Source organism: Trichosurus vulpecula, chromosome 8 (genome assembly GCF_011100635.1).
Source record: "Trichosurus vulpecula isolate mTriVul1 chromosome 8, mTriVul1.pri, whole genome shotgun sequence".
Classification (NCBI taxonomy): domain Eukaryota; kingdom Metazoa; phylum Chordata; class Mammalia; order Diprotodontia; family Phalangeridae; genus Trichosurus; species Trichosurus vulpecula.
Window position 1 is genome coordinate 168,714,454 of NC_050580.1, and position 21,897 is coordinate 168,736,350.

Consider the following 21,897-nt stretch of genomic DNA (forward strand, 5'->3'; position numbering starts at 1 on the left):
TAACTTCTTATTTACTTTGTGTTTAGATTTACTTAGTTTAGAGAGGGGGAAGTTGAGATCCCCCACTGGAAGTTTTGCTGTCTTTTCTTCCTATAACTCACTTAACTTCTCCTCTAAGAATCTGGATGCTCTATCACTTGGTGCATATATGCTTAATATTGTTATTACTTCATTGTCTATGGTACCTTGCAGCAAAATGTAGTTTCCTTCCTTGTCTCTTTTAATTAGATTATTTTTGTTTTTGCTTTGTCTGAGATCACAACTGCTGCCCTTGTTTTGTTTTACTTCAGTTAAAGCATAATACACTCTGCTCCGGCCTTTCACCTTTACTCTGTGTGTCTCTCTGCTTCAAATGTGTTTCTTGTAAACAACATAATGTAAGCTTCTAGTTTTTTTTTTTTTGCTTTAAATTTTGTTTTATTTGATCCAATTTAGTAGACGATTAACGTTTTCCACCAACTCAGAGTGCAGAAACTTTGACAGGCTTCACAATTTTTTGTTTAGGTGCTGCCTTTGTAGGAGCCTTAGCAGCAGATGCAGCTGTCTTCTTTGTTGCTTGCTTAGCTTTTTTTTGCTTCCTTGGCAGCCCTGATGGCTTGTTCTCATTGGGCCTTTCTAACTTCAGGTTTCTGGTTCCTCTTGGTCATTATATCAGCAAGAGAAGCCCCAGTGATGGCCCTCTGGAATTTGACAGCCCGGCATGTCCTTTTCTTTTGAATCTCTTCCCACTGTCCCTTCTTGTGCTTTCTTCTATACAGGACAGTCCAATTGATCTGCTGGGGGTTCCTCTTTGAAAGGAATGCAGACTCGCATTTTGCATTCAAAAATTGGAAAACCTTCCCATCCGTGGTCTGTGCAGGCGTAGCGCCTCTCGTGACCCGGGTAGATCTTGTACCCACTGAAGCTGCACAGCTTGACTTTCATGGTTGCAAGCCGGACAAAGATGGCAAAGAGGAAGAACAAGCTTCTAGTTTTTAATCCACTCTTCCATCCACTTCTGTTTTACGGGAGAGTTCATCCCATTCACATTCACAATTATGATTACTGTGTATTTCCCTCCATCCTATTTTTCTTGTTTATACTTTTCTTTTTTCTTTCACCCTGTCCCTCCTCACTAGTGTTTTGCTTCTGACCACCACCTCCTTCAATATGCCCTCCCATTTATCCCCACTCCCCCTTCCTTTTCTCTTCCCCTCCTACTTCTGGATAGGGTAAGATATATTTCTTTACCCAACTGAGTGTGTATGTTATTCCCTCTGAGCCAAATCTGAGAGTAGGTTCAAACAATGCTCACCCCCTCCCTTCTTTCCCTCTACTGTAATAGGCCTTTCATATGATATAATTTTACCTCATTCTGCCTCCCCTTTTCCTCTTCTCCCAGTACAATCCTTTTCATCCCTTAATAATTTTTTTTTTATCATCACATCAAGGTCAACTTATATCCCCACCCTCTAAGTATAGTTCTTCTAACTTCCCTAATAGAGATACGGTTCTTAAGAGTTACAAGTATCATCCTCCCATGTCAAGATGTAAACAGTTTAACCTTGTTGAATAACATGGTTTTTTTTTTCTTTTCTGTTTATCTTTTTATTGAGCCTTGTATTTGAAGATCAAATTTTCTGTTCAGCTTTGGTCTTTTCGTCAGTAAAGTTTGAAAGTCTCCTATCTCATTGAATATCCATCTTTTACCCTGGAAGATTATGCTCAATTTTGCTGGGTAGTTGATTCTTGGTTATAACCCAAGCTCCTTTGCCTTCTGGAGTATCATATTCTAAGCCCTTAGATCCTTTAAAAATGTAGCAGCTGCTGAGTTCCATGTAATCCTGACTGGCTCCTTGATATCTGAATTATTTCTTTCTGTCTGCTTACAGTATTTTTCTCCTTGACCTGATAGTCCTGGATTTTGGCTACATTGTTCCTTGGAGTTTTCATTTTATGATCTCTTTCAGTAGGTGATCAGTAGTTTTTTTCAATGACTATTTTACCCCCTTGCTCTAGGATATAAGGGCTTTCCTTGATAATGTCTTAAAAGATGCTGTCCAGGCTTGTTTTTTGATCATAGCTTTCAGGTAGTCCAATAATTCTTAAATTATCTCTGCTGGATCTATTTTCCAGGTCAGTTGTTTTTCCAACAAGGTGTTTTACATTTTCTTCTATGTTTTCATTCTTTTGATTTTGTTTGACTGATTCCTGATGTCTCATAGAGTCATTAGTTTCTACTTGCCCAATTCTATTTTTTAAAGGAATTATTTTCTTCAGTCAGCTTTTGTACCTCCTTTTCCATTTGGCCAATTCTACTTTCAAAGGAGCTGTTTTCTTCAGTGTTTTTTTTTTTTCCCATTTGGCCCATTCTATTTTTTAAGGAGTTATTTTCTTCAGTCAATTTTTGCAATTTCTTTTTCAAGCTGTTGACTCTTTTTTCATAAATCTCTTGCGTAAGTCTTATTTCTTTGTCCAATTTTTCTTCTACCTCTCTTGATTTTTAAAATCCTTTTTGACTCTTCCAAAAGGACTTTTTGGGCTTGAGACCAATTCATATTCCCCTTTGAAGCTTCACATATAGGCATTTTAATATTGCTGCCCTCTTCTGCATTTGTGTTTGGATCTTCCCTGTTGCTACAGTAGATTTCTATGGTCAGGGCTTTTTTGCTTTTTGCTCATTTTAAAAAGTTGAGCTCTGCTCCTGAGACAGGGGGCACTGTCACAAGTTTCTTGCAGAGGGGTCTGGTCACTGGTTTTCCACACCAGGGTCTCTGGGGCTGGAGGCTTGCCCACTTGATTAGGGTGGCCTGGCCTAGTCACACCTGTTGTGTCCTGGGTTACAAGGCTGGCAGTTTGCCTGCTGTGCTGGGGTTGGAGGCCTCACAGCTGGCCTGTTGTACCACTGGCCTGCAGTCAGGACCATGGAGCCTCGGGTGCTTATCTGTACTGTAGCTAAGAGCCCCCTGCTGGCTTGCCCAGACACTATCTGCACTAGATTCCGTTTCCCTATTACCCAAGTGAGACAGACCTTTCCTGAAGTTCTTCTAAGTTATCTTGGGCTAGACAATTATTTCATTCTCTCTTTTGTGAATTCTGTTGCTTCAAAATTATCGTAGAGGCTTAAATTAACATTGTTTCTGAAGGGAACTGGGAAGAGCTCAGGCATCTTCCTGGCTTCTCTCTGCCATCTTGGTTCTGTTCTCATAATTTCCATTTCTTAAGTAAAATTTACTATTTTCCCATCAAAGTTACTCATTCTCCTTCCAAATCTTCCCTTCAGAGCTTTTATTATATATTTTTTCTCTTTTTTCACTTCTTGTAGGTATTCATGTAGTACTTACGGAAAACCCACTTTTTTCCTTTGAGTCCTGCTTGCAGTTTTTATGGAATTAAATTTGTATACTGGTTGGCCTTTGGTTTACTTTCTAAAAAATACTTCAATATGCATTTTTAAAGTTAATCTGTCTTCCCATTATTCCCCTTCCCATCAACTCTGCAAAAAAACAAATTTGAAAAATAAAACCCTCTTAATAGTCTAGAAAAATAAATTGCCACATTAGCCATGTCCAAAAATATATTTCTTTTACATTTCAAGTTCATCACCTCTGTGTCAGAAGATGAGTGGTGCATTTCATATTCATTCCTTTGGAACTGAGCTTAATCATTGTGTAGATCAGAATTCTAAAGTCTTTCAATGTTGTTTTTCTGTTATCATTGTATAAATCATTCTATTTCTGCTCACTTCACTCTGCACCAAGAGGTCAGTTTCCTCTGACACAGTCCATTTCATCACTTTCATGGCACAACAATATTCCACTACATTCATATGCCACAATTTTTTTTGGCCATTCCTCAATAGGTCACCCCCTTTGTTTCCAATTTTTGGCTACCACAAAAAGAGTTGCTATAAATATTTTTGTACACAGAGGTCCTTTTCCTTTTTCCTTGATTTCCTTGGGGTACAGACTTAGAAGTACTATAATGGATTCAAAGTATAGTAAGTTTAGCAACTTTCTGGGCATAATTCCAAATAGTTATTTGATTTACTCATATCGTCATCTTTAGTTCTGGGATTGAGGCTTTGTGCCAGACCAGGCTCTGTCGAGTGAGGTGGTTGGCCTTCCTTGGTTTTACCCTCATTCTTACACTGACTTCCACCTTTTAGGATTAGTCTCACTTGATCTTGGAGTTTTAGTGATAGCTTTAGGGTACTCTCTGGCATCTCAGGACAGAATGTTGGGGACTTCAGAGCCTCTGGGCCTAGGCTATCCTAATCTGAGTGCTATGGCACTTTGTTGATCCTTCCTGGTACTGATAGTTGCCACTCCTCAGAGCTTCCAAGGTCCCCATCCTGGGGCTTTCTGACCACCACCTTGTATTTTCTCAAGAGAACCCTGCAGTCCCCAGTCTTACGCTTCTTGACAAAGAGCCTTTTAACTCTGGTGACATTGGCATTTTTGTTTCTTGAGGAACCCTCTTTCTTACTGACAAGTGCATTTAAGGATGATTATTCAGTTTAGGGGCAGAAGACATTACTGTAGTTTTTCATTGGATTTCTTGATCATCATTCTATCTGATGTGAACTTCAGGGTTTTGCTGAAATAGGTGTAAGAGAGTAGGGCACTCTGCTTTTCATTCAGATAGTGACCAAAGTCCAAGTGATGGTTTTAGGTTTATTTTTTTAAGAAGGGGAGACTTGGATGTGTTTGCAGGTAGCAGGACAGGAGGCCAAAGATAGGAAGAATTTGAAGATGAAAAGCATGGAAATGACAATGGGTGCAATTCTCTGAAGAAAGTAGTTGGGATCAAGGATGCCTGCAGATAGTTTGGCCTTGGTAAGAAGAGTTAATTCTTTATGCATGTTAGGAGTGAAGAAGTTGGGGGTAGGGGGAAGAGAATATGTCTGAGTGATATGAGATAAGGAAGAGAAGTAAAGAGGGAGCTCAAAGCAAATAGCCTCAATTTTTTTCATGAATTACAACATGAAGTTCTCTGCTGGGAGGATGAGAGGAATGGCTGCCACGGGAGGCTTGAGGAGAGATAAGATTTGAAACTATCACTATAGAGAGTGGGATAGGGAATAGCTTAGAGAATAAAATGATTGACTTGCTGCAGTGAGGGCCCAGTTGATATAGATTAGGTAACATCTGTAGTGAACTCAGTCAGCTTGGTTGAATGATTTCTTCCAGCTCTTTTCAACAAGGAGTAAGTGAACAAGAGCAAATGGGGTGCATGGTAGAAGTAATCCAAGGTTAGTGTTTCCCATGTAAGAATCAAGTAGGAAGAAAGGGAAAGAGATCTGAGAGCAGAGAACAGTACACAGTTGAACTATTAACTATAGGATTGATCTTTCAAAAGGAATAAAATCAAATTGGAGCAGAAGTGATAGCTTGGGAGAATACAAAGGGACGAAGGGACTGGAGTTCTCCAAAAAATAATTTTAGGAATGCTAAGGCAAAAGAAGAGAAGTTATAAAGTTCTTATCTGATGTAAAAAATTTTGGAATTATTAATTGTTGAACTGGAACACTACTGGGTGACAGTAAGATCAAGGGTGTAAGGGCAGCTAGGTGGCACAGTGGACAGAGCACTGGTCCTGGAGTCAGGAGAACCTGAGTTCAAATCCAGCCTCAAACACTTGATTCTTACTAGCTTTGTGACCCTGGGCAAGCCACTTAACCCTGAAAAAAAGAAGATCAAGGGTGTGACCATTTCTGTGTATAGCTGAAGCAGAGATTTAGGCATTCTAATGACTAATATTCCAAGATCAGAGTATTTGTGTGGCCATCAGTACTGAAAGCCCCTAATATATAAGGGCAGGAGTGTGCACAGAGAGGAAGACAGGTACCAAATTTGGGACATGAGGGAGAATGTTCTGAGGTCCATAGATAACTGCTACTAGGATCTTTTATGGGTTATAAATTTGAATGGAGTGAACCTCAGAAGAGGAGAGGCTGCTGAGTGATATTGGCAAAAGGAGAGTCTAGAAGTGATCATGGGGAGAAAGGAGTATTCCAGTTTCCTCCAAGTAGAAGAATCAGGAAGAATGAAGGAAAGTATACTCAATACCTAAAGAGGTAGTCAGACCTCAGAATTAAGTATTAGGGAGTAAATTCACTCTTACTTGGCTCTAATTCATCCCAGGGATTAGGAGACAAAGAGGTAAGATGAGTTTGTTAGTCATAAAGGGACAGCCCAGGAGGAGGGCAGTTGGCCCTTTTCATACCCAATGGTCTCTACTGGTGATTCTCAGTGCCTCAGCTCTACCTCTTGGGGTCTCTGTTCCACCCCCAGACTCAATGGTTTGCTTTGCTAAGGACTTAAGGAAAACATTGATAGAGTCAGTAGTGGAATGAATGGAATCAATTCCTTTGCAGGATTTCTTTAAGGTAAATACCCATAACAATGAGATATTTTGAATTTATTGGCACACTGTTTCTCTTTTGTATCAGTCCAACGGTTCAGCTTCACTGCTAAGTGTAAAGAAACTATATGGCACAGTCACCACAAGAGTCGAATCATTTCATGGAGATAGCAGAGAAAGGATATATAAGAATTTGAGTTGTATAATGCAAGAAAGCCACACTAAGAGCCAATATTCTTGACTACACAGTGCAAACTTGAACAAGAACCCCACAATGTTAGAGTTAGAGCTGTGTGATCCAACTGCCCTTTGTTCTAGATGGCCACCCAAATAGATACATATACAAATCAGCAAGTTTTGCTATTACTAATTGGCAGAATGTAAGCACTGAGACAGAGAAGCAATGTATATTATACTGTGCATCATCCTAAACAAGAGTTCACTGACTACTTCTTGGCTGGGTATGTCTTATCTCATCCAAGACAGGTTTAAGTCACACTATTAAGACCACTATACTTAGGTTCTCAATTAGTCCAATTTCCAAATAATTTGTTCCTTATATCCATTCTTCTACAATCTTCCCCACCTAGTTATGTGACTGAAAAACATTTTTCCCTATATAATTGAGTAATGTGAATTCACATTCTATTTGAGTGGTGCTTCATGCCCCTGGACCTAAAATTCCCAATCCCATAGCGCCCTCATGCAGTACCAACCATTCCAGCTCATTTTAGTCATTTGATTTGTTGCTTGGTCTCTATATATATTCACCCACTCACTTTGATGTGTTCCAAATGGTGGATAAGTGAAGTTGAAATATTGTGTGTAAACTCACCATAGTCCCAAATTCCAGGTCAAGAAATAGTCTAAGTAACTAAACTAATAAAATGTTACCTCCCTGTGACATTTGTTTTCTTAAGCCTCTCTCTCTCTCTCTGTCTCTCTACTCCTCCCCACCCCCATCACCAAAGTCCCTAGAGACTCTAAGTGCATAACTGTTATCCCAGGAAGATTGACTACACACTTTGCTGCCCTTTTTATGTTCTTGTTCAGCTCTCCAGAAGCTCAATCTTGGCAAATGACACTGAAAAAGGCTCTATCCATTCAATGCAGTGTGGTATGAATCTTTGGCCCAAACCCATTTCCCCTAAAAAGAACTACAAATGGTGGGGTAGTTGATAGATAAGCTTGAGTCCTTTCTGTCCTTATTTTCATTAGATTCTGTCTCAAATGGAGACTGCTGTCTTACCTCAGTTTCACAGAGCCTGGTGAAATAAAAGGCTGGAATGTCATGGAATGAGGCATGAGGGAGGCAAATGAGTCTAAATATATATTTGTCAGGGGCAGCTAGGTGACCATGATAAGAGCACTGGCCCTGGAGTCAGGAGGCCCTGAAATCAAATCCAGCCTCAAGACACCTGACACTTACTACCTGTGTGACCCTGGGCAAGCCAGTTAACTCTGATTGCATGTGTGAGAGAGAGAGAGAGAGTGTGTGTGTGTGTGTATGAGAGAGAGAGAGAGAGAGAGAGAGAGAGAGAGAGAGAGAGAGAGAGAGAGAAACCAATGGAAAACTGCAGCCTGGAGAGGGCACAAGCCCATTGGTTTTCCTAATGGATGGGGAGAATCCAAAACCCACTAGAGCTATCTAGTACTCTAAGAAGAAGGCTACAACTTGGGCCAGAAAATGTATGGTTTATTCAAACCCAAAATAATCAATGATAAGTCTCCGCATTCCATCAGGCATCTTCAGTGACCAGACTGGAGATTTGTAGGGGATGCATTAGCCAGTATAAAACCCGATACCTAAAAAAATCTTCATAGGATCACAGATTTAGAGCCGGAAGGGACCTCAGAAATCACCTTTTCCAACTTTCCCATTTTACAGATAAAGGAAGTGAGTGAGGCCCAGAGAGGCTGTCTTTTGCCTTGGGTCACAAATAGTAAATGCCAGTGTCAGTATCTTAAAACTGACTTCTAATCAAGTATCCTTTTTACTATATTTTTAGTATAGCTTGATTTATATTTTCTTGCTTCTTTGAACATGACAGCACTAAATGAGTCACAGTGAATTTTTCCCCATCATTTGAAGAGGGAATATGGAAATTAATTTATAGTCTAAATTGTCTTTCTCTCTAGTGGGGGAACAATAAGCAAGTATCTTTACTAACTTACCACTGCAGTGACAGAGCAAGTTAAGTTATTCCTATGTACCTTCTTTTCCATTGCTTTTAGTCAATACCACTAGCTTTACTGGTATTATTCGACTGTTATTTAACTGCTTACAAAATAATGAATGCAGGGGCCAGAAGTAATTAGTATTGACAATTTTATGCCAGTTGTACATTTAATTGAACTTTTCCAAATTAGAGAACCCAACTCTAAAACATGAAAATTACTCCATGTTAATGTACATTTCATTTTCTCTCCCAAAAGTTTAACACAGTAAAATACTTACTAATGAGTAAGTTCAGTGCACTTTCAATAACTATCTGGCTGATAATAAGACAAAAATGGCTTCTATTCATCAAAAAGATAGTTCCACAAAAAAGATAGCTCAACATTTTCAAAATATTAACATTAAATAAAATGAGGGTGAGGGGAATAAAACACTGTCTTTCCACCACACAGAAATTTTCCTAGACAACATTAAGTGTTTGAGACAGAGCTTTGCAACATTTGATATGTTAACCACAGACTGGCATCTCAGTCACTACATGACCACCACTATAACATCCACTCCACAGTGTTCACTCCTTCCTCTCCTCCCCTTTGTCTAAGGTTCACCCTTACTGGATGCCTCTGCTAGGACAGCAAAACGTCCCCTTCTACATATGTCCCTCCACTGAGGAGCACACCATCTTATTTCCATCTACCATCACTGCACTTAGACTTTTACTGCCTTTCCTTTTATTCACTCCACCCTTATATTTGTTGCCACAGTGAAGGGGCCCAGTGTGAATACCCAGAGTGAAGAGTATTCATACCGCTGAGCACCTGGCACCATTACCGGCCCAACATTCTTAGTGTTGTCCCTAAACCTAGCACAGAAAGTTGACTACGCAGCAATGAGACTGGTTCCACAAATCCCACATGAAATCGGTCTCATACCATTATAGTCAAACTGAATAAAATGTAAAGAGGATAATGCCTGATTTAGAATTTAAACGTTCAATAAAAATAAGCATCATATGCACTGTTATTGAATACTTTAAAATCTAATGAGTTTTGTTCATACGCTGTATTTGTAACATTTGGTTTTGAAATCATACATATAAAAAAATTTAAAGTCTTAAAGCAGAGCTGTAGTGATTAGATTCAGCTGTTAAACGAGGGAAAGCATGTCTCCTACGGAAGAACTCCAAATAGCAGAAACAACAACGGTGTGATAAGCCTTCAACTACTCCTTGTATACCTCCCTCTACTCACTGGTTTCTGTGCCCCACAGCATCCAGCCCTTGGCTTTACTCCTGCTAAAACAACTTCTGGAGCAAGGGAGGGATGTACCCCCTTATAACCAAGGAGAGAAGAAACTTGCAGTGCTCCTTCCAAACAAGCCATTTATCTACCTGCTTGAGTACTCCAAACACTGATCCCCGATGGGCTCAAGAGCACAAGCTTACCCCAGCAAGTGGAGGAAGGGAGAGAGCTCCAGTTCCCATATGGCACTATATGCTTTTGCACTGTGACAAGGGGATGTTTCTTCTCTACTAATGGCTGTAGCAGCAGCAGAAATAGCATGAAGGGCAGGATAAATATATCACTGACTAGGACAGAAACGGAACAGAGCCTTAGGGGAGGTTGCCATGCCACTGCTGCCTCGTACCCCAGAAACAACATATCACTGCCTTCTCTCCCCTTGCCTAGGCATGTTAGTCTCCCTCATCACAGCATGGGAAGTTCATAATGTAGACAATTCTTTTGTCCTTTAACACTGTTGTTGTAAGCAGGGCTCTACTATATGTTTAAATGAATAGGTCATAATAAAGTGTTACTTAAAGAAATGAGCAACTTAAAATTAGTTATGAGAATACTGCTTGTTGCTGGGAAGGCATACTGCAGAGCATATATGCAAGTAATTAAATTTGTCGATTCTAAGACAATCCTTTAATATTTTCATCAACTATGATTAGGTGCTTTTGACTTGAGTGAATGACCATATAAATTAAGTGCTAACTAATTAACTGCTATCTATGATTTAAAATGGTATTGCCTGAAGAATTTCCACTGAACCATTTGAAAAATGAAATAACTTCGGAAAGTACTTAAGACTGTAAAATACTGTTTTTAACTTTAATCTACAACCTTAAAATTCTGAAAATATTAACTCAGTTTAGCATTAAGTTCCTTTTACTGGTAGAAGTTGCAGTTTTGATAGTGATTCTCAGAGGCTGCCAGCTACTTATGTAACAGGTGAGGGAAAAAAAAGAACCAGACAATAAGAAAATAACACGTCTTTACTGCAGTGCCTGTAAGGTTATCTGTGCTGCTGCTACTCAGGTGTATTCAAAGAGTATCAAGCATGAATGCCATTTTACTCCTAAAGTTAAATTAGCTTAAATGTCATTAAGTAGCAAATGATGCCAAGATATTACCATAAATGAGGTGTTTTTGTAGTATGCCCAATGAGGGATTTTATTTCTATATAATAATGTTTAAGTGGGTATTTTAAAAAATATATAGTCTGCACAGTGATTTTCAGCTTAAAAAAAGTAACTGTGTGAGAAAAGGACAGATTTTGTGGTCAATTCTCAATCATACATGGATAGATTCAATGTAACACAGTTAGGATCAAGATGGCTTCCTCTTGCCACCCAACATGCTTCTGCACCCCTATCACCAGTATCAGTTGGTGTGGGCTGAAAGAATGTAGACTAATTTTAATACTAGTCTAATCAAAACATAATTAAGAAGATAAGTAGTTTGTGAAAAGTCAGACAATGCATTTCAAAACCAAATATTAATTACACTTGGGATTATCCACTTACTTCTCTCTCCATTAGCACAGATAACTGAGACTTAACTGTATCTACAAATCCACTAGTCCTAGAGCAAATGCGCTAACTAGAAAACCGCTTATTACAAAATAAATTATTTTCAGTCTCTCTACTCTAGGTCATGTTAAACCATTAACAGTTTTAAAATGCTAACATAGGTCACTTTTGGGAGGACACAAATATTATACAATCCTGAGCAAAGTGATAAAGGTACAGTTTCTTGGAGCTCTTTCTTATCTAAGAAGTCCTTTAGGTAACACTTTTAAAAGCCAAATCATTCCCCTTTTCATTAGTTGTACCGTGAGTTCATCTTACTTTGGTAAATAATTTTATCTATGTAAACCTTTAAAGTAGAAAACAAGCAGAGTTTTGATCAGGATTCCTCCATCACCTTTTGACACTGATAAAGTAAATAATCTGGAAGAGAAGAGCAAGAGGATCTGAACCACAGAGCAACCGTTCCTTCGTGAGCCCTTAAGTGCAGTAAGCAGGGGACTGAAGGGAGTAGATGACAGGCCAATATTCCTTCATTTCCTAAAACAAAACAAAAGTTATATATCCTCAATTTCAATCAGTTCAGCAGCATAAGAATCCAAAATATGTGACATGAAACAAAGTTCAAGTCTACCATTAAAGGTTCACTTGAGTTCATGTAAGCCTCTTTATATTCTCCCAAACAACAGTCACTTAAGCACCTCCTCTGGGCAGGACATTAGGCTAGGTGCTTAATATTTTATTCATCAAACATTAAAGCTCTAAATTTTATTTTTGAGAAGAAAAATCATGATGAAAAAATTATTTTTAACAAACAATGATCCAAGACAAATGTCATTGTTTTGAATGGAAAATGATCCAAGATAAATGCTATTGTTATAAAACAGTATTTGTACATGTGGTACATATACGTAATTAAGAATGTTATTACACTAAACTTTGAATGTTTTGTTGGGTAATAACTAGAGCATTATTTGGTCAATGTGATAATGATCTCCTCATATTATATTTTGCTACAATAATAAAAATTTGTTATTATAATGTTCACTTCCACAATACACATTACTTCATATCTATTTCTTTATTCTGTGGATAGAAAAATTAGTTATGTATAAAATCATGAAATGCATAAAAACAGATTGTATAAATAATGCTAAATTTGATTTTTCCACAAATAAAAAATAAAACGACCATAAGCAAAATAAAAACAAAGCGTAATAATGTTCTGGTTATTACTCTACAACAAAACATTCAGAGTTTAGTGTAATAACATTCTTAATGTTTTACAGTCAGAAAGTAAAAAAAAAATTAGAAACACTTTACAATCTATTTTTAAGTGTGTCATGAGTCTACCTGACAGAGATGACCCAAGATGCAATAGAAAATGAGACATAGAAAATATGGAAATTAATTTTGCTTGTCTATGAATTTGTTATAAAAGTGTTTTGTTTTTTCCTTAGTGGAGAAAAGAGAAGTGAAGAGAGGAGAGCTAGAGATAGAATTACCTCTCCCCCCACCAAAAAAAATTACTGAAATTCAGTTTAAATGCACAGAAGAGAAGAAAAGGAAAGTCAGAAGGAATCACAGACAAGCAGGTCAGCTTTGAAAGTAACTTCTATGTATCATACACTTTAAGAGAAAAGCAAGCTATTTATTATAGAGATTCGCAGTTTCATGTACAATGCTCTCTTTTTGTTCTACTGTATATACGGAAGTGCTCATTTTAGTTCATGTTTGTTAAGCTCTGAATTTTAAAAATAGAAAAACAAAACTAAATGTAAATGGGGCCATGGGTACACTTGATTGACAATCATATAACACCACTTTTCAAGTACATAATAATTGCTAATAAATCAATATGCTTTTAAGACACTTCAAAACTGATAAATTATGTACCTATTTCTTCTAAAATATTAATCGAAAAGCCATAAAAGTTTGTCTCTCTTCACAAAAATCTATACCAATTCTAAGCAATTCAGCCAGTTCTAAAAGAACACAGCCCAGAAGTTCCAGCGGCTGTTAGAGGTCTATGATGAACAGCGGTAATTTGTAAGCACCATGATGATACTGAGGTGTTTAGTATAAAATTACAGGTGAATTTTGTATGTGGCATGAGAGGACAAGGGACAAAAGAAAAGGCACTATAAATATAAGGCTGTTTTTTTTTAATCATTCTACAAACCTATAATATCAACGATGTGCAGTCTTAGTTTCTGTTGCAGGGTCTTCAGGGCAAAAGGCAAATTAGCTTGAGAATCTGACATTTTTAGATTTTGTTTCACATCATTTGCAAAGGATAGCCAAAGTTTGCCAAAGTCTTCAGTACAAATCTTCATTGGTCTGAAATTATTTTTTATTAGTATATTTCCAAAAGAATTAAATTATTCTGAACACAAAAACCTTTCAAATGTCACAGATATAAATAAAAATAAATATCTTAACAATCAGTATAAAAGCAAAGCAACCTTGCTCCTATTAAACTAATGATGAGACATAATTTCAACTTCTAATTCAATGTAAAAAAAATACTAGCACCAGGAATGTGCTACTCAACTCCAAATCCATAGTTTATACTCCACATTGATGAGTCATTAGTGAACAATTTCACCTATTTATTTTATTATATCAATACTTATAAATAAGTATTATATCAATGTGATTTCATCAGTGTAAGTATCCCCTTTAACAATGTATGTAACAACCCATCTATTCCTTACCAGACAGTCTTCCTGAGCTACTGTGGCCAAAACAATTCATCACTTGTTGGTCAGTGCTAAATCTCTCCAAAATGAGTTAAGGGGGAGACTTTCATGACAAACATATAATCCACTGCCAGGTCTACTACAGGTATACCAAGCTTACAAGGACCTATCAGAGTTTGTACCCCACTGAACCCAGGTTTATTTGGGTTTCTCAATGAGTCAAAGTGTGATTTTTGTACTATTCTATGATTAACGGTATTAAACCTCCAAAATGTTTTCTTTCAGATGTACTTTCATTTTAATACTTAAACATAACCACATACCAGGGATTAGCCAGGGGTAGGGAACCTGCAGCCTCAAGGCCACATATGGCCCCCTAAGTCCTCAAATGCAGCCCTTTGACTGAATCCAAACTTCACAGAACAAATTCCCTTAATAAAAGGATTTGTTCTGTAAAACCTGGACTCAGTCAAAAGGCTGCATCCAAAAACCTAGCAGGCTACATGTAGCCTCGAGGCAGCAGGTTCCCCACACATGGATTAAGCCAAAAACAAGTGAGAATTCTTAATAAAGTATGACCCTTGGAATAAATACTATGCTTAGTCTGCTAATTTTTACTCTTCTCTGATGTATACTCATAGGTGAACACTGGAAGTTCTTTGAAGCCAGAGACTGTATCTTATAATTTGTTTTCCCCCATAGGCCTAACTCAGGTGGGCATTTAACAAGTATTACATATATCCCTTACTATAACATTTTAAAGACAGGAGAAAAAATGTAAGAAACAAGTAAAACTGTTAAGTCTGAGGTTTTTTAAGGGTTTTGTTGTTGTGGTTTTTTAATGGAATCCTTGGTGTTTCCTTCTTTCAAACTTCAGATGTCCTTCACAAAACAACGCTGACCTGAATAGCATATATGAAAAAATAAAGACTACTGAATTCGCTGGAGATTATGTCTTCTCTCTTTACAGCCTCCCACGTTACCCAGAGCAGTGCTCTGAACACAAAGATATTCAGTGTTATTTTTTCTCATTGATGATAAAAAATTAAATATTCTATAAGAAGAGATTTTGCCATAAGAATTAGTTGGATCAAGGAACACTCAATGAGATAAATGAATTATACATAAAGAAAAAAGCTGCTTTAAAAGAATGGTTGATAAATCAATTACCTAATGAAATCCAATAGTGATAAGGTGAGTGAAAATTCTAGCTGAATATATGGATCCTCTTCCACCTGATATTTAACATAACCAGAAAGGCCCTCCTCTGTAAAAGGCTTTTCCATCTGCACACGATGCTGGATGCTTTTGGTGCTTTCTGCTTCTATTACAGGAAAACAGAAGCCAGGTTGCTCAAGGATCTGCAAAGCAATATAACACTATATTGAAAATCTTTGGAAAAAAGTATCAATAGAATTAACATGGGATAGCTGCCATTTTCTTTTTTTGAAAATTGGACATTTCCCCTTCTATAAACAAAAATAATCAAGAGAGAATGTTAGTGGGGTTAAATTCTATAACAAAAATGTTAATGCAACCAAAATTTTTTAAAAGATTATCAAGTCTTAAAAAATGGTCCAAGCTATATTCAAAACAAACAAACAAAAAAACTCTAGTTCAACTCCTTTGGTTGATCCAATATAATTTCCTCTATAAAATAATTCAAATCCCATTACAACAAATTCCAAATTACTTTGTTGTAATACAATGGACATTATTATAGATCACATCTGCAGACCACTAGAACCAAAAAATAAACAAAAACAACACCCACTCATTTGATGAAAGCAATAAATATGCAAATTAAAAGAAATGCACTGCATATTACTAAGGAAAGAGTTGGTATCATTCACATATTTACCTCTCAGTGAAGGAAGCAAGCATATTTAGTAAGTCCCTACTATGTGCCAGGAATTTTGTTAAAGGTTTTACAAATATTACCTCAGTTGATCCTCACAACAACCATTTTACAGCTAAGGAAACTGAGTCAGAGGTTACGTGATTTGCTCAAAGTAACACAGTTAGCAAATGTCTGAGGCTAGATGTGAACTCATATCTTCCTGACTCCAGGCCCAGTGCACTGTGTCAACTAGTTGCCTCGCCTACTTTTCTCCTCAAATTCTTAGATTTTTTAATGCATGTTTTGTTCTGTTTTAGTAGGCAGGTAAGTGTTTTTCTGGGTTTTTCCTAACAATGGTGGAGATATCTGAAAGTAATTATTTAAGAAACGGCACCAACTTAAAATTCATATGAATATTTACCACTTTCCCCATTAATCTCTTGATTAAGTCATTCTTGTCTCTAATTCAGTCTCTAAACCTAAAGAAATGAGTTTTATTTTCTTACAATGTTGTTGTTCTCACCTTCTTCAGAGTATGGAAAACAAGACAGTTCTTTTCCATTTTTATTTTTTGTAGAGGAGTAAGAATTGGTAGTTGGAATAAGTTTATGAGCTAGTACTATAACCAATAAGAAAAATATCAGTAAGTAAAAAGTCTCTCTTTAAAGCTAGAAAAGATGAATCATCAATTTTCTTACCTTGAAATTTTCTGTAGGTGTAATTTCTAAATTCATACTCTTCAGTTCCAAACTGCTCTTGTTGGCAACCAACCAGACCAGCAATAAGCAGTCATCTTTCCAAATTTTGCAAGAAGAAACTTTTAACATTTCATTGTTACAGAGTTCCACTAAATCTGAATGTACCTGCTCATTTAGCTCTTCCAATAAGGAAGAAGTTAAAGTGATTTCATTAGCAAACGAGGAAACAGTAGAATGAGGAGGATGAAAAATCTCCATGCTATTATCTTCAAACAAAGAAGGTGAAGACAGGCTGCAAGCTGAGAGATTGTCAACCAAATGTAGTTCAGTGAGTGACTCAGATTTTAAACTTGATTCCAAAAATTCTGAACCAAGAGAACATTTCTTTAATCTTGTGTCTCCTTTGTCCTGAAAATTGTTCAGATGATCATTATCTTCATAAGGTGCATTTGACAAAGGATTGAAAGAAGAGCAGTTAATGTTATGTGCGCTGGTTACTTCTCTATTTTTGATGTCATTAACTTTTGATTTCCTTCGGAACTTGTGAGAGACAGTATCTGTTTTTCCCAGCTGCAGAAAAAAAATAAAGAAAGAAACTATTCCACTGATTATGAGTTCTGATATATTCTAACAATGGCCTAAATCTAGGCAGGTTCAAATGAACAATTTCATCAGCCTGCTGAGGTCCAGCATTGTAAAGCAGAAACTATGAAATTCACAATACAGAACATTAATAAGCCTAGAAATTTATGCTTGCAACTGCACAGCTTTGAATAATTTACTAATTTTTTTGGTTATTTACAACTATTCAAAATTAGAAGTGAGGTCGGAAAGCCAACAACCTAAACTTGAAGATCTCTTGAATTCTGAAGCATATGACTATAAAACTGGACAGCCATTCTCTACTATAAACTGAAGGGATGGCTGAAATGAACCTTGTGTAGGATATCTTCTGTATTTTTATATAAGATATGACACTACTTACATTTACAATCCCAGTTAAGGAAATAACAGACACCAAGCTAGTGATGCAAATCATTAGGTTGTAGGACATGAAAAAAAATTCCCAGAATCCAAATGATGCCAAAATGAGAGTCCAAAGGAAAAATAGCTAAATGTGGAGAAGTTATTCTAATTATGATTAAAATGTACATTCTATCTCTGATTATTTTTAAAATGTAACACAAGGTATATTAGAAATTGGCATAAAAATCATGCCCAGATAGAATCCATGTTAAAATAGAAACTAGAATAGAATGCATCTAATGTAAATAAAGAAACTAACATTTAAAAGACTGAATATGCATAACATATATGTATACACACATGCAGACACACACATATACACACATAATCAGAAAATATGGTGAAACAATAGGAAAAGAGCTGAACCTGAGAATAAGAAGAGACAGGAGCCTAAAACTTGGCTGTGACATCTACTAGTTGTATGACCTCTGCAAGTCACTTAATCTCTGGAGCCATCAATGTTCTCAACAATAAACTGGAAATAATGCTTGCACTATCTAGGTCACAGTGTTACTGTTAGCACATTGAAAACCTTAAAATACTATATGTAAATATAAACTATCCATATGCAACATATATAGAACACATGACATACCTGGCCCATTCTCAATGCACATCAATGAAGATTTCTCATCACATCCAGGACGGACCTCCCTCCTTCAATCATTCCCCCTCTCTTACTCAATTTCTTTTTTAAAATTCAATTTTATTTTATTTTCAGTTCTGAATTGTCTCTCTTCCACCTCCCTCTCCCACCCAAGAGAAAGCGAGAAAAACAAAACCTGCTGTAAGTAAGTAGAGTGAAGCAAAAAAAATTCTATCATAAGTCATGTCCAAAACCAAAAGCGTGCTTCGATCTGCATTCTGAGTTCATCTCTATCTGGAAGTAGATAGCAAGTTTCATCATGAGCCCTTTGAGATGGTTATTGTATTAGTCAGAGTTCCTAAGTATTTCAAAGTTATTTATCTTTACAATATTGTTATTACTGTACAGATTGTTTTCCTGGTGCACTTCACTATGTATCAGTTCAAACAAGTATTCCCAGGTTTCTCTAAAATCATCCTCATAATTTCTTATAGTATAATGATATTCCATCAAATTCACTTAACATAATTTGTTCAGGCATTCCCTAGTTGATTTCCCCCAACCCCTAGTTTGTTTCCAGTTCTTTGCCACACAAAAGAAGCTAAACACTTTTTTTTTTTTAATATATGAGCCCTTTCCCTATTTCTTTGATATCTTGGGGACATAGGCCTAGTAGCAACATTCACTAGGTCAAAGGGCATACAAAATTTAATAGCTTTTTGGATATAGTTCTAAATTGCTTTCCACAACAACTGAACCAATTCACAGCTCTAACAACAGTGCATTTATGTACCTGTTTTCCCATAGTTCCCTCCAGCATTTGTCATTTTCTTTTTTTTGTTATCTTAGCCAATCTGAAGGATGTGAGGTGCTACCTTAGAGTTGTTTTAATGTGCAATTCTCTACTTATTAGTGATTTAGAGCAATTTTTCATAAAGCTTTTGATAACCTGGATTTCCTTTTCTGAAAACTACCTATTCATATCCTTTGACCATGTATCAATTGAGGAATAGTCTTTATTCTTATAAATTTGACTCAGCTTCCTTTATATTTCAGAAGTGAGGTCTTTATTAGAGGAACTTGATGATTTTCTTTCCCCATTTACCTGTTTTTCTTCTAATTTTAGCTGTACTGGTTTCATTTGGGCAAAAACTTTTTAATTTTATGTAATAAAAATTGTCTTATGTTACTTCCCATGAAACTTTCTAACTCTTGTTTGGTCATGATCTCTTCCCATATCCATACATCTGACAGGTAATTTCTTCTATGCTCTTTTAGTTTATGATACCACCCTTCATGTCTAAATTACATACTCATCTGGCTCTTGTCCTGATATATGGTGTGAGATGTTGATTCTACTAGAATGCTTTCCCAGAAGTTTTTTTCTTGAATAGTGAGTTCTTGCTCAATAGCTTGAATCTTTCGTTTTATTAGACATTAGATTAGTATGTTCACTCGCTTCTTACCTAGCACTAAATGGTGTTGATGATTACAATTTTGTAAACTACTTTGATATCTGGTACTTCTTGGACCCCTTCCTTCCCACTAATGAATTTTTTTTTATTAATTCCCTTGATATTCTTGACCTTTTGTTGCTCCTAATTAATGTTGTTGTTTTTCTAGTAATCTTTGGGTAGTTTGATTGGTATGGCACTGATTAAGCAAATTAATTTAGGAAGTATGGTCATTTTTATATTAGCTCATCCTACCTATGAGTAATTAATATTTCTCCAGTTATTTAGATCTGTATTTGTGTAAAGAGTGTTTTATAATTGTGTTCATATAATTGTTGTGTATGTTTTGGTGAGTAGGTTCTCAAGTATTTTATATTTTCTGTAGTTATTTTAAATGGAATTTCCCTATCTCTTCCTACCGAATTTTGTTGACAATATGCAGAAATGCTGATAATTTGTGTGAGTTTATTTTATATCTTGTAACTTTGCTGAAGTTGTTCACTATTTCAACTAGTTGCTTTTTTGTTGACTCTAAAGGATTCTCCAAGTAAATAATTTTATTAACTGCAAAAAGTAATAATTTTGCTTCTTTTATGCCTATGATTATTCTTTCAATTTAGATACATATTAATTATCATTCTGAGAAGAGCTCTGTTCATTCCTATGCTCTACTAGTGTTTTTAACAGAAACGGTTGTATCTTTTCAAAAGCCTTTCCTGCATCTACTGATATAACTACATGGTTTTGTTATTAATATGATAAATTTTGTTTCTAATTTTCCTACTATTGGCCCAGCCCTACATTCATGGTATAAGTCCAATGCCATCAAAGATATGTTGCTGTTGTGTCCTTGTCAAAATTTCAAATGTCTGCTTCATCATTCATTAGGGATATTGGTTAATAGTTTTATTTCTGTTTTGGCTTTCCATGGTTTAAGTATCATGATCATATTTGTGTTATAGAAGAGATTTGACAGAATTCCTTTTCTATTTTTAGAACAATTTATATAGTATTGGAATTAATTGTTCTTTAAATATTTGTTAGAATTTTATTGTAAACCCATCTGGTCCTTTAAGTTTTTCTTTGAGATTTCACTTATAGCTTGTTTGATTTCTTTTTCTAAGATGGAACTATTTAAGTACTATACTTCCTACTCCACTAATCTGGGCAATTTATATTTTTGCAAATACTTATCCATTTCATTTAGATTGTCAGTTTTACTGGCACGCAGTTGGGAAAAATAGCTACTAATAATTTCTTTTAGTTCTTCTTCATTGTGAATTCACTTTTTCCCTTTTTTCCCTTTTCTTCTTTTTTCAAAAATCAATTTAGCTAATGGCTTATCTATTTTATAGATGCTTTTCCTCCCAAAAAGCCAGCTCCTAGTTTTATTTATTAATTCAATAGCATGGGGGTGGGGAGGTTGCTTTCAATTTTGTTAATCTCTCCTTTGAATTTCAAGATTTCTATTTTGGTGTTTCATTGAGGTTTTTTAATTTGTTGGTTTTCTAGTGTTTTTAGATACATGCTTAATTTACTGATTTGCTTGTTTTCTCTTTTAGTGATGAAATTTTGTTATGTTGTCTCACTTTGTCAATGAAATTGATGAAATTATTATCTCTGTAATTTATTCTTTGACCCTTCTATTTATTAGGATTAAGTTATTTAGTATGCAATTAACTTTTAATCTTTGCTTCGAAGACCCTTTATTGAATATAGTTATTATTCAATTGGTGTTGATTTCTAAAAATTCAAACTATTTTTTGCTTTTCTGCATTTGTGAGTTTTTTTTATGTTCTAGTACATATCTATTTCTGTGAAAGTACCATATATTGTTGAGAAACAGATATATTCTTTTCTATTTCCATTCAAAATTTTCTAGGTCTATCATATCTAACTCTTTAAAAAATTCTATTCAGCTCTGGTTTTTTCTTCAGGAATGTTTGAAAGTCCTTTATTTCATTAAAGATCCATTTTTTCCCTTATAGGATTATGCTGTTTTTCTATGTAAATTATTCTTGGATGTAAGCCAAGATCTTTGTCTTTTGGAATCTCATGTTCCAAGTTCTCCATTCCTTTAAAATGTTGACTGCTAAATGTTGCATGATACTGATGTGTGGCTCTTCAATATTTGAATTCTTTTTTTCTGACTGCTTGCAGTATTTTTTCTTTTACCTGGAAGCTCTAACATTCCTGGGATTTTCGTTTTGGGGGTTCCTTTCAGGAAGTTTACCGTAGATTCTTTCAATTTCTAC

The 21,897-nt window shown here is 36.0% G+C and overlaps 1 protein-coding gene and 1 pseudogene across 1 annotated transcript in view; both read right to left on the bottom strand.

The window, feature by feature from the left end:
• Positions 1–442: 442 nt before the first annotated feature.
• LOC118830253 lies at positions 443–924 on the bottom strand (annotated as a pseudogene).
• Positions 925–8,067: 7,143 nt separating this feature from the next.
• The window catches only part of AP4E1 (adaptor related protein complex 4 subunit epsilon 1), a 78,832-nt gene continuing 65,002 nt past the window's right edge, over positions 8,068–21,897 (bottom strand). The window contains exons 18-21 of the mRNA XM_036735443.1: positions 16,577–17,146; positions 15,209–15,399; positions 13,519–13,676; positions 8,068–11,876 (exon numbers count right to left, since the gene is read on the bottom strand). Coding sequence (XP_036591338.1) covers positions 11,716–11,876; positions 13,519–13,676; positions 15,209–15,399; positions 16,577–17,146 — 1,080 coding nt within the window. The 3' untranslated portion in view covers positions 8,068–11,715. The remainder of the gene's footprint in view (positions 11,877–13,518; positions 13,677–15,208; positions 15,400–16,576; positions 17,147–21,897) is intronic.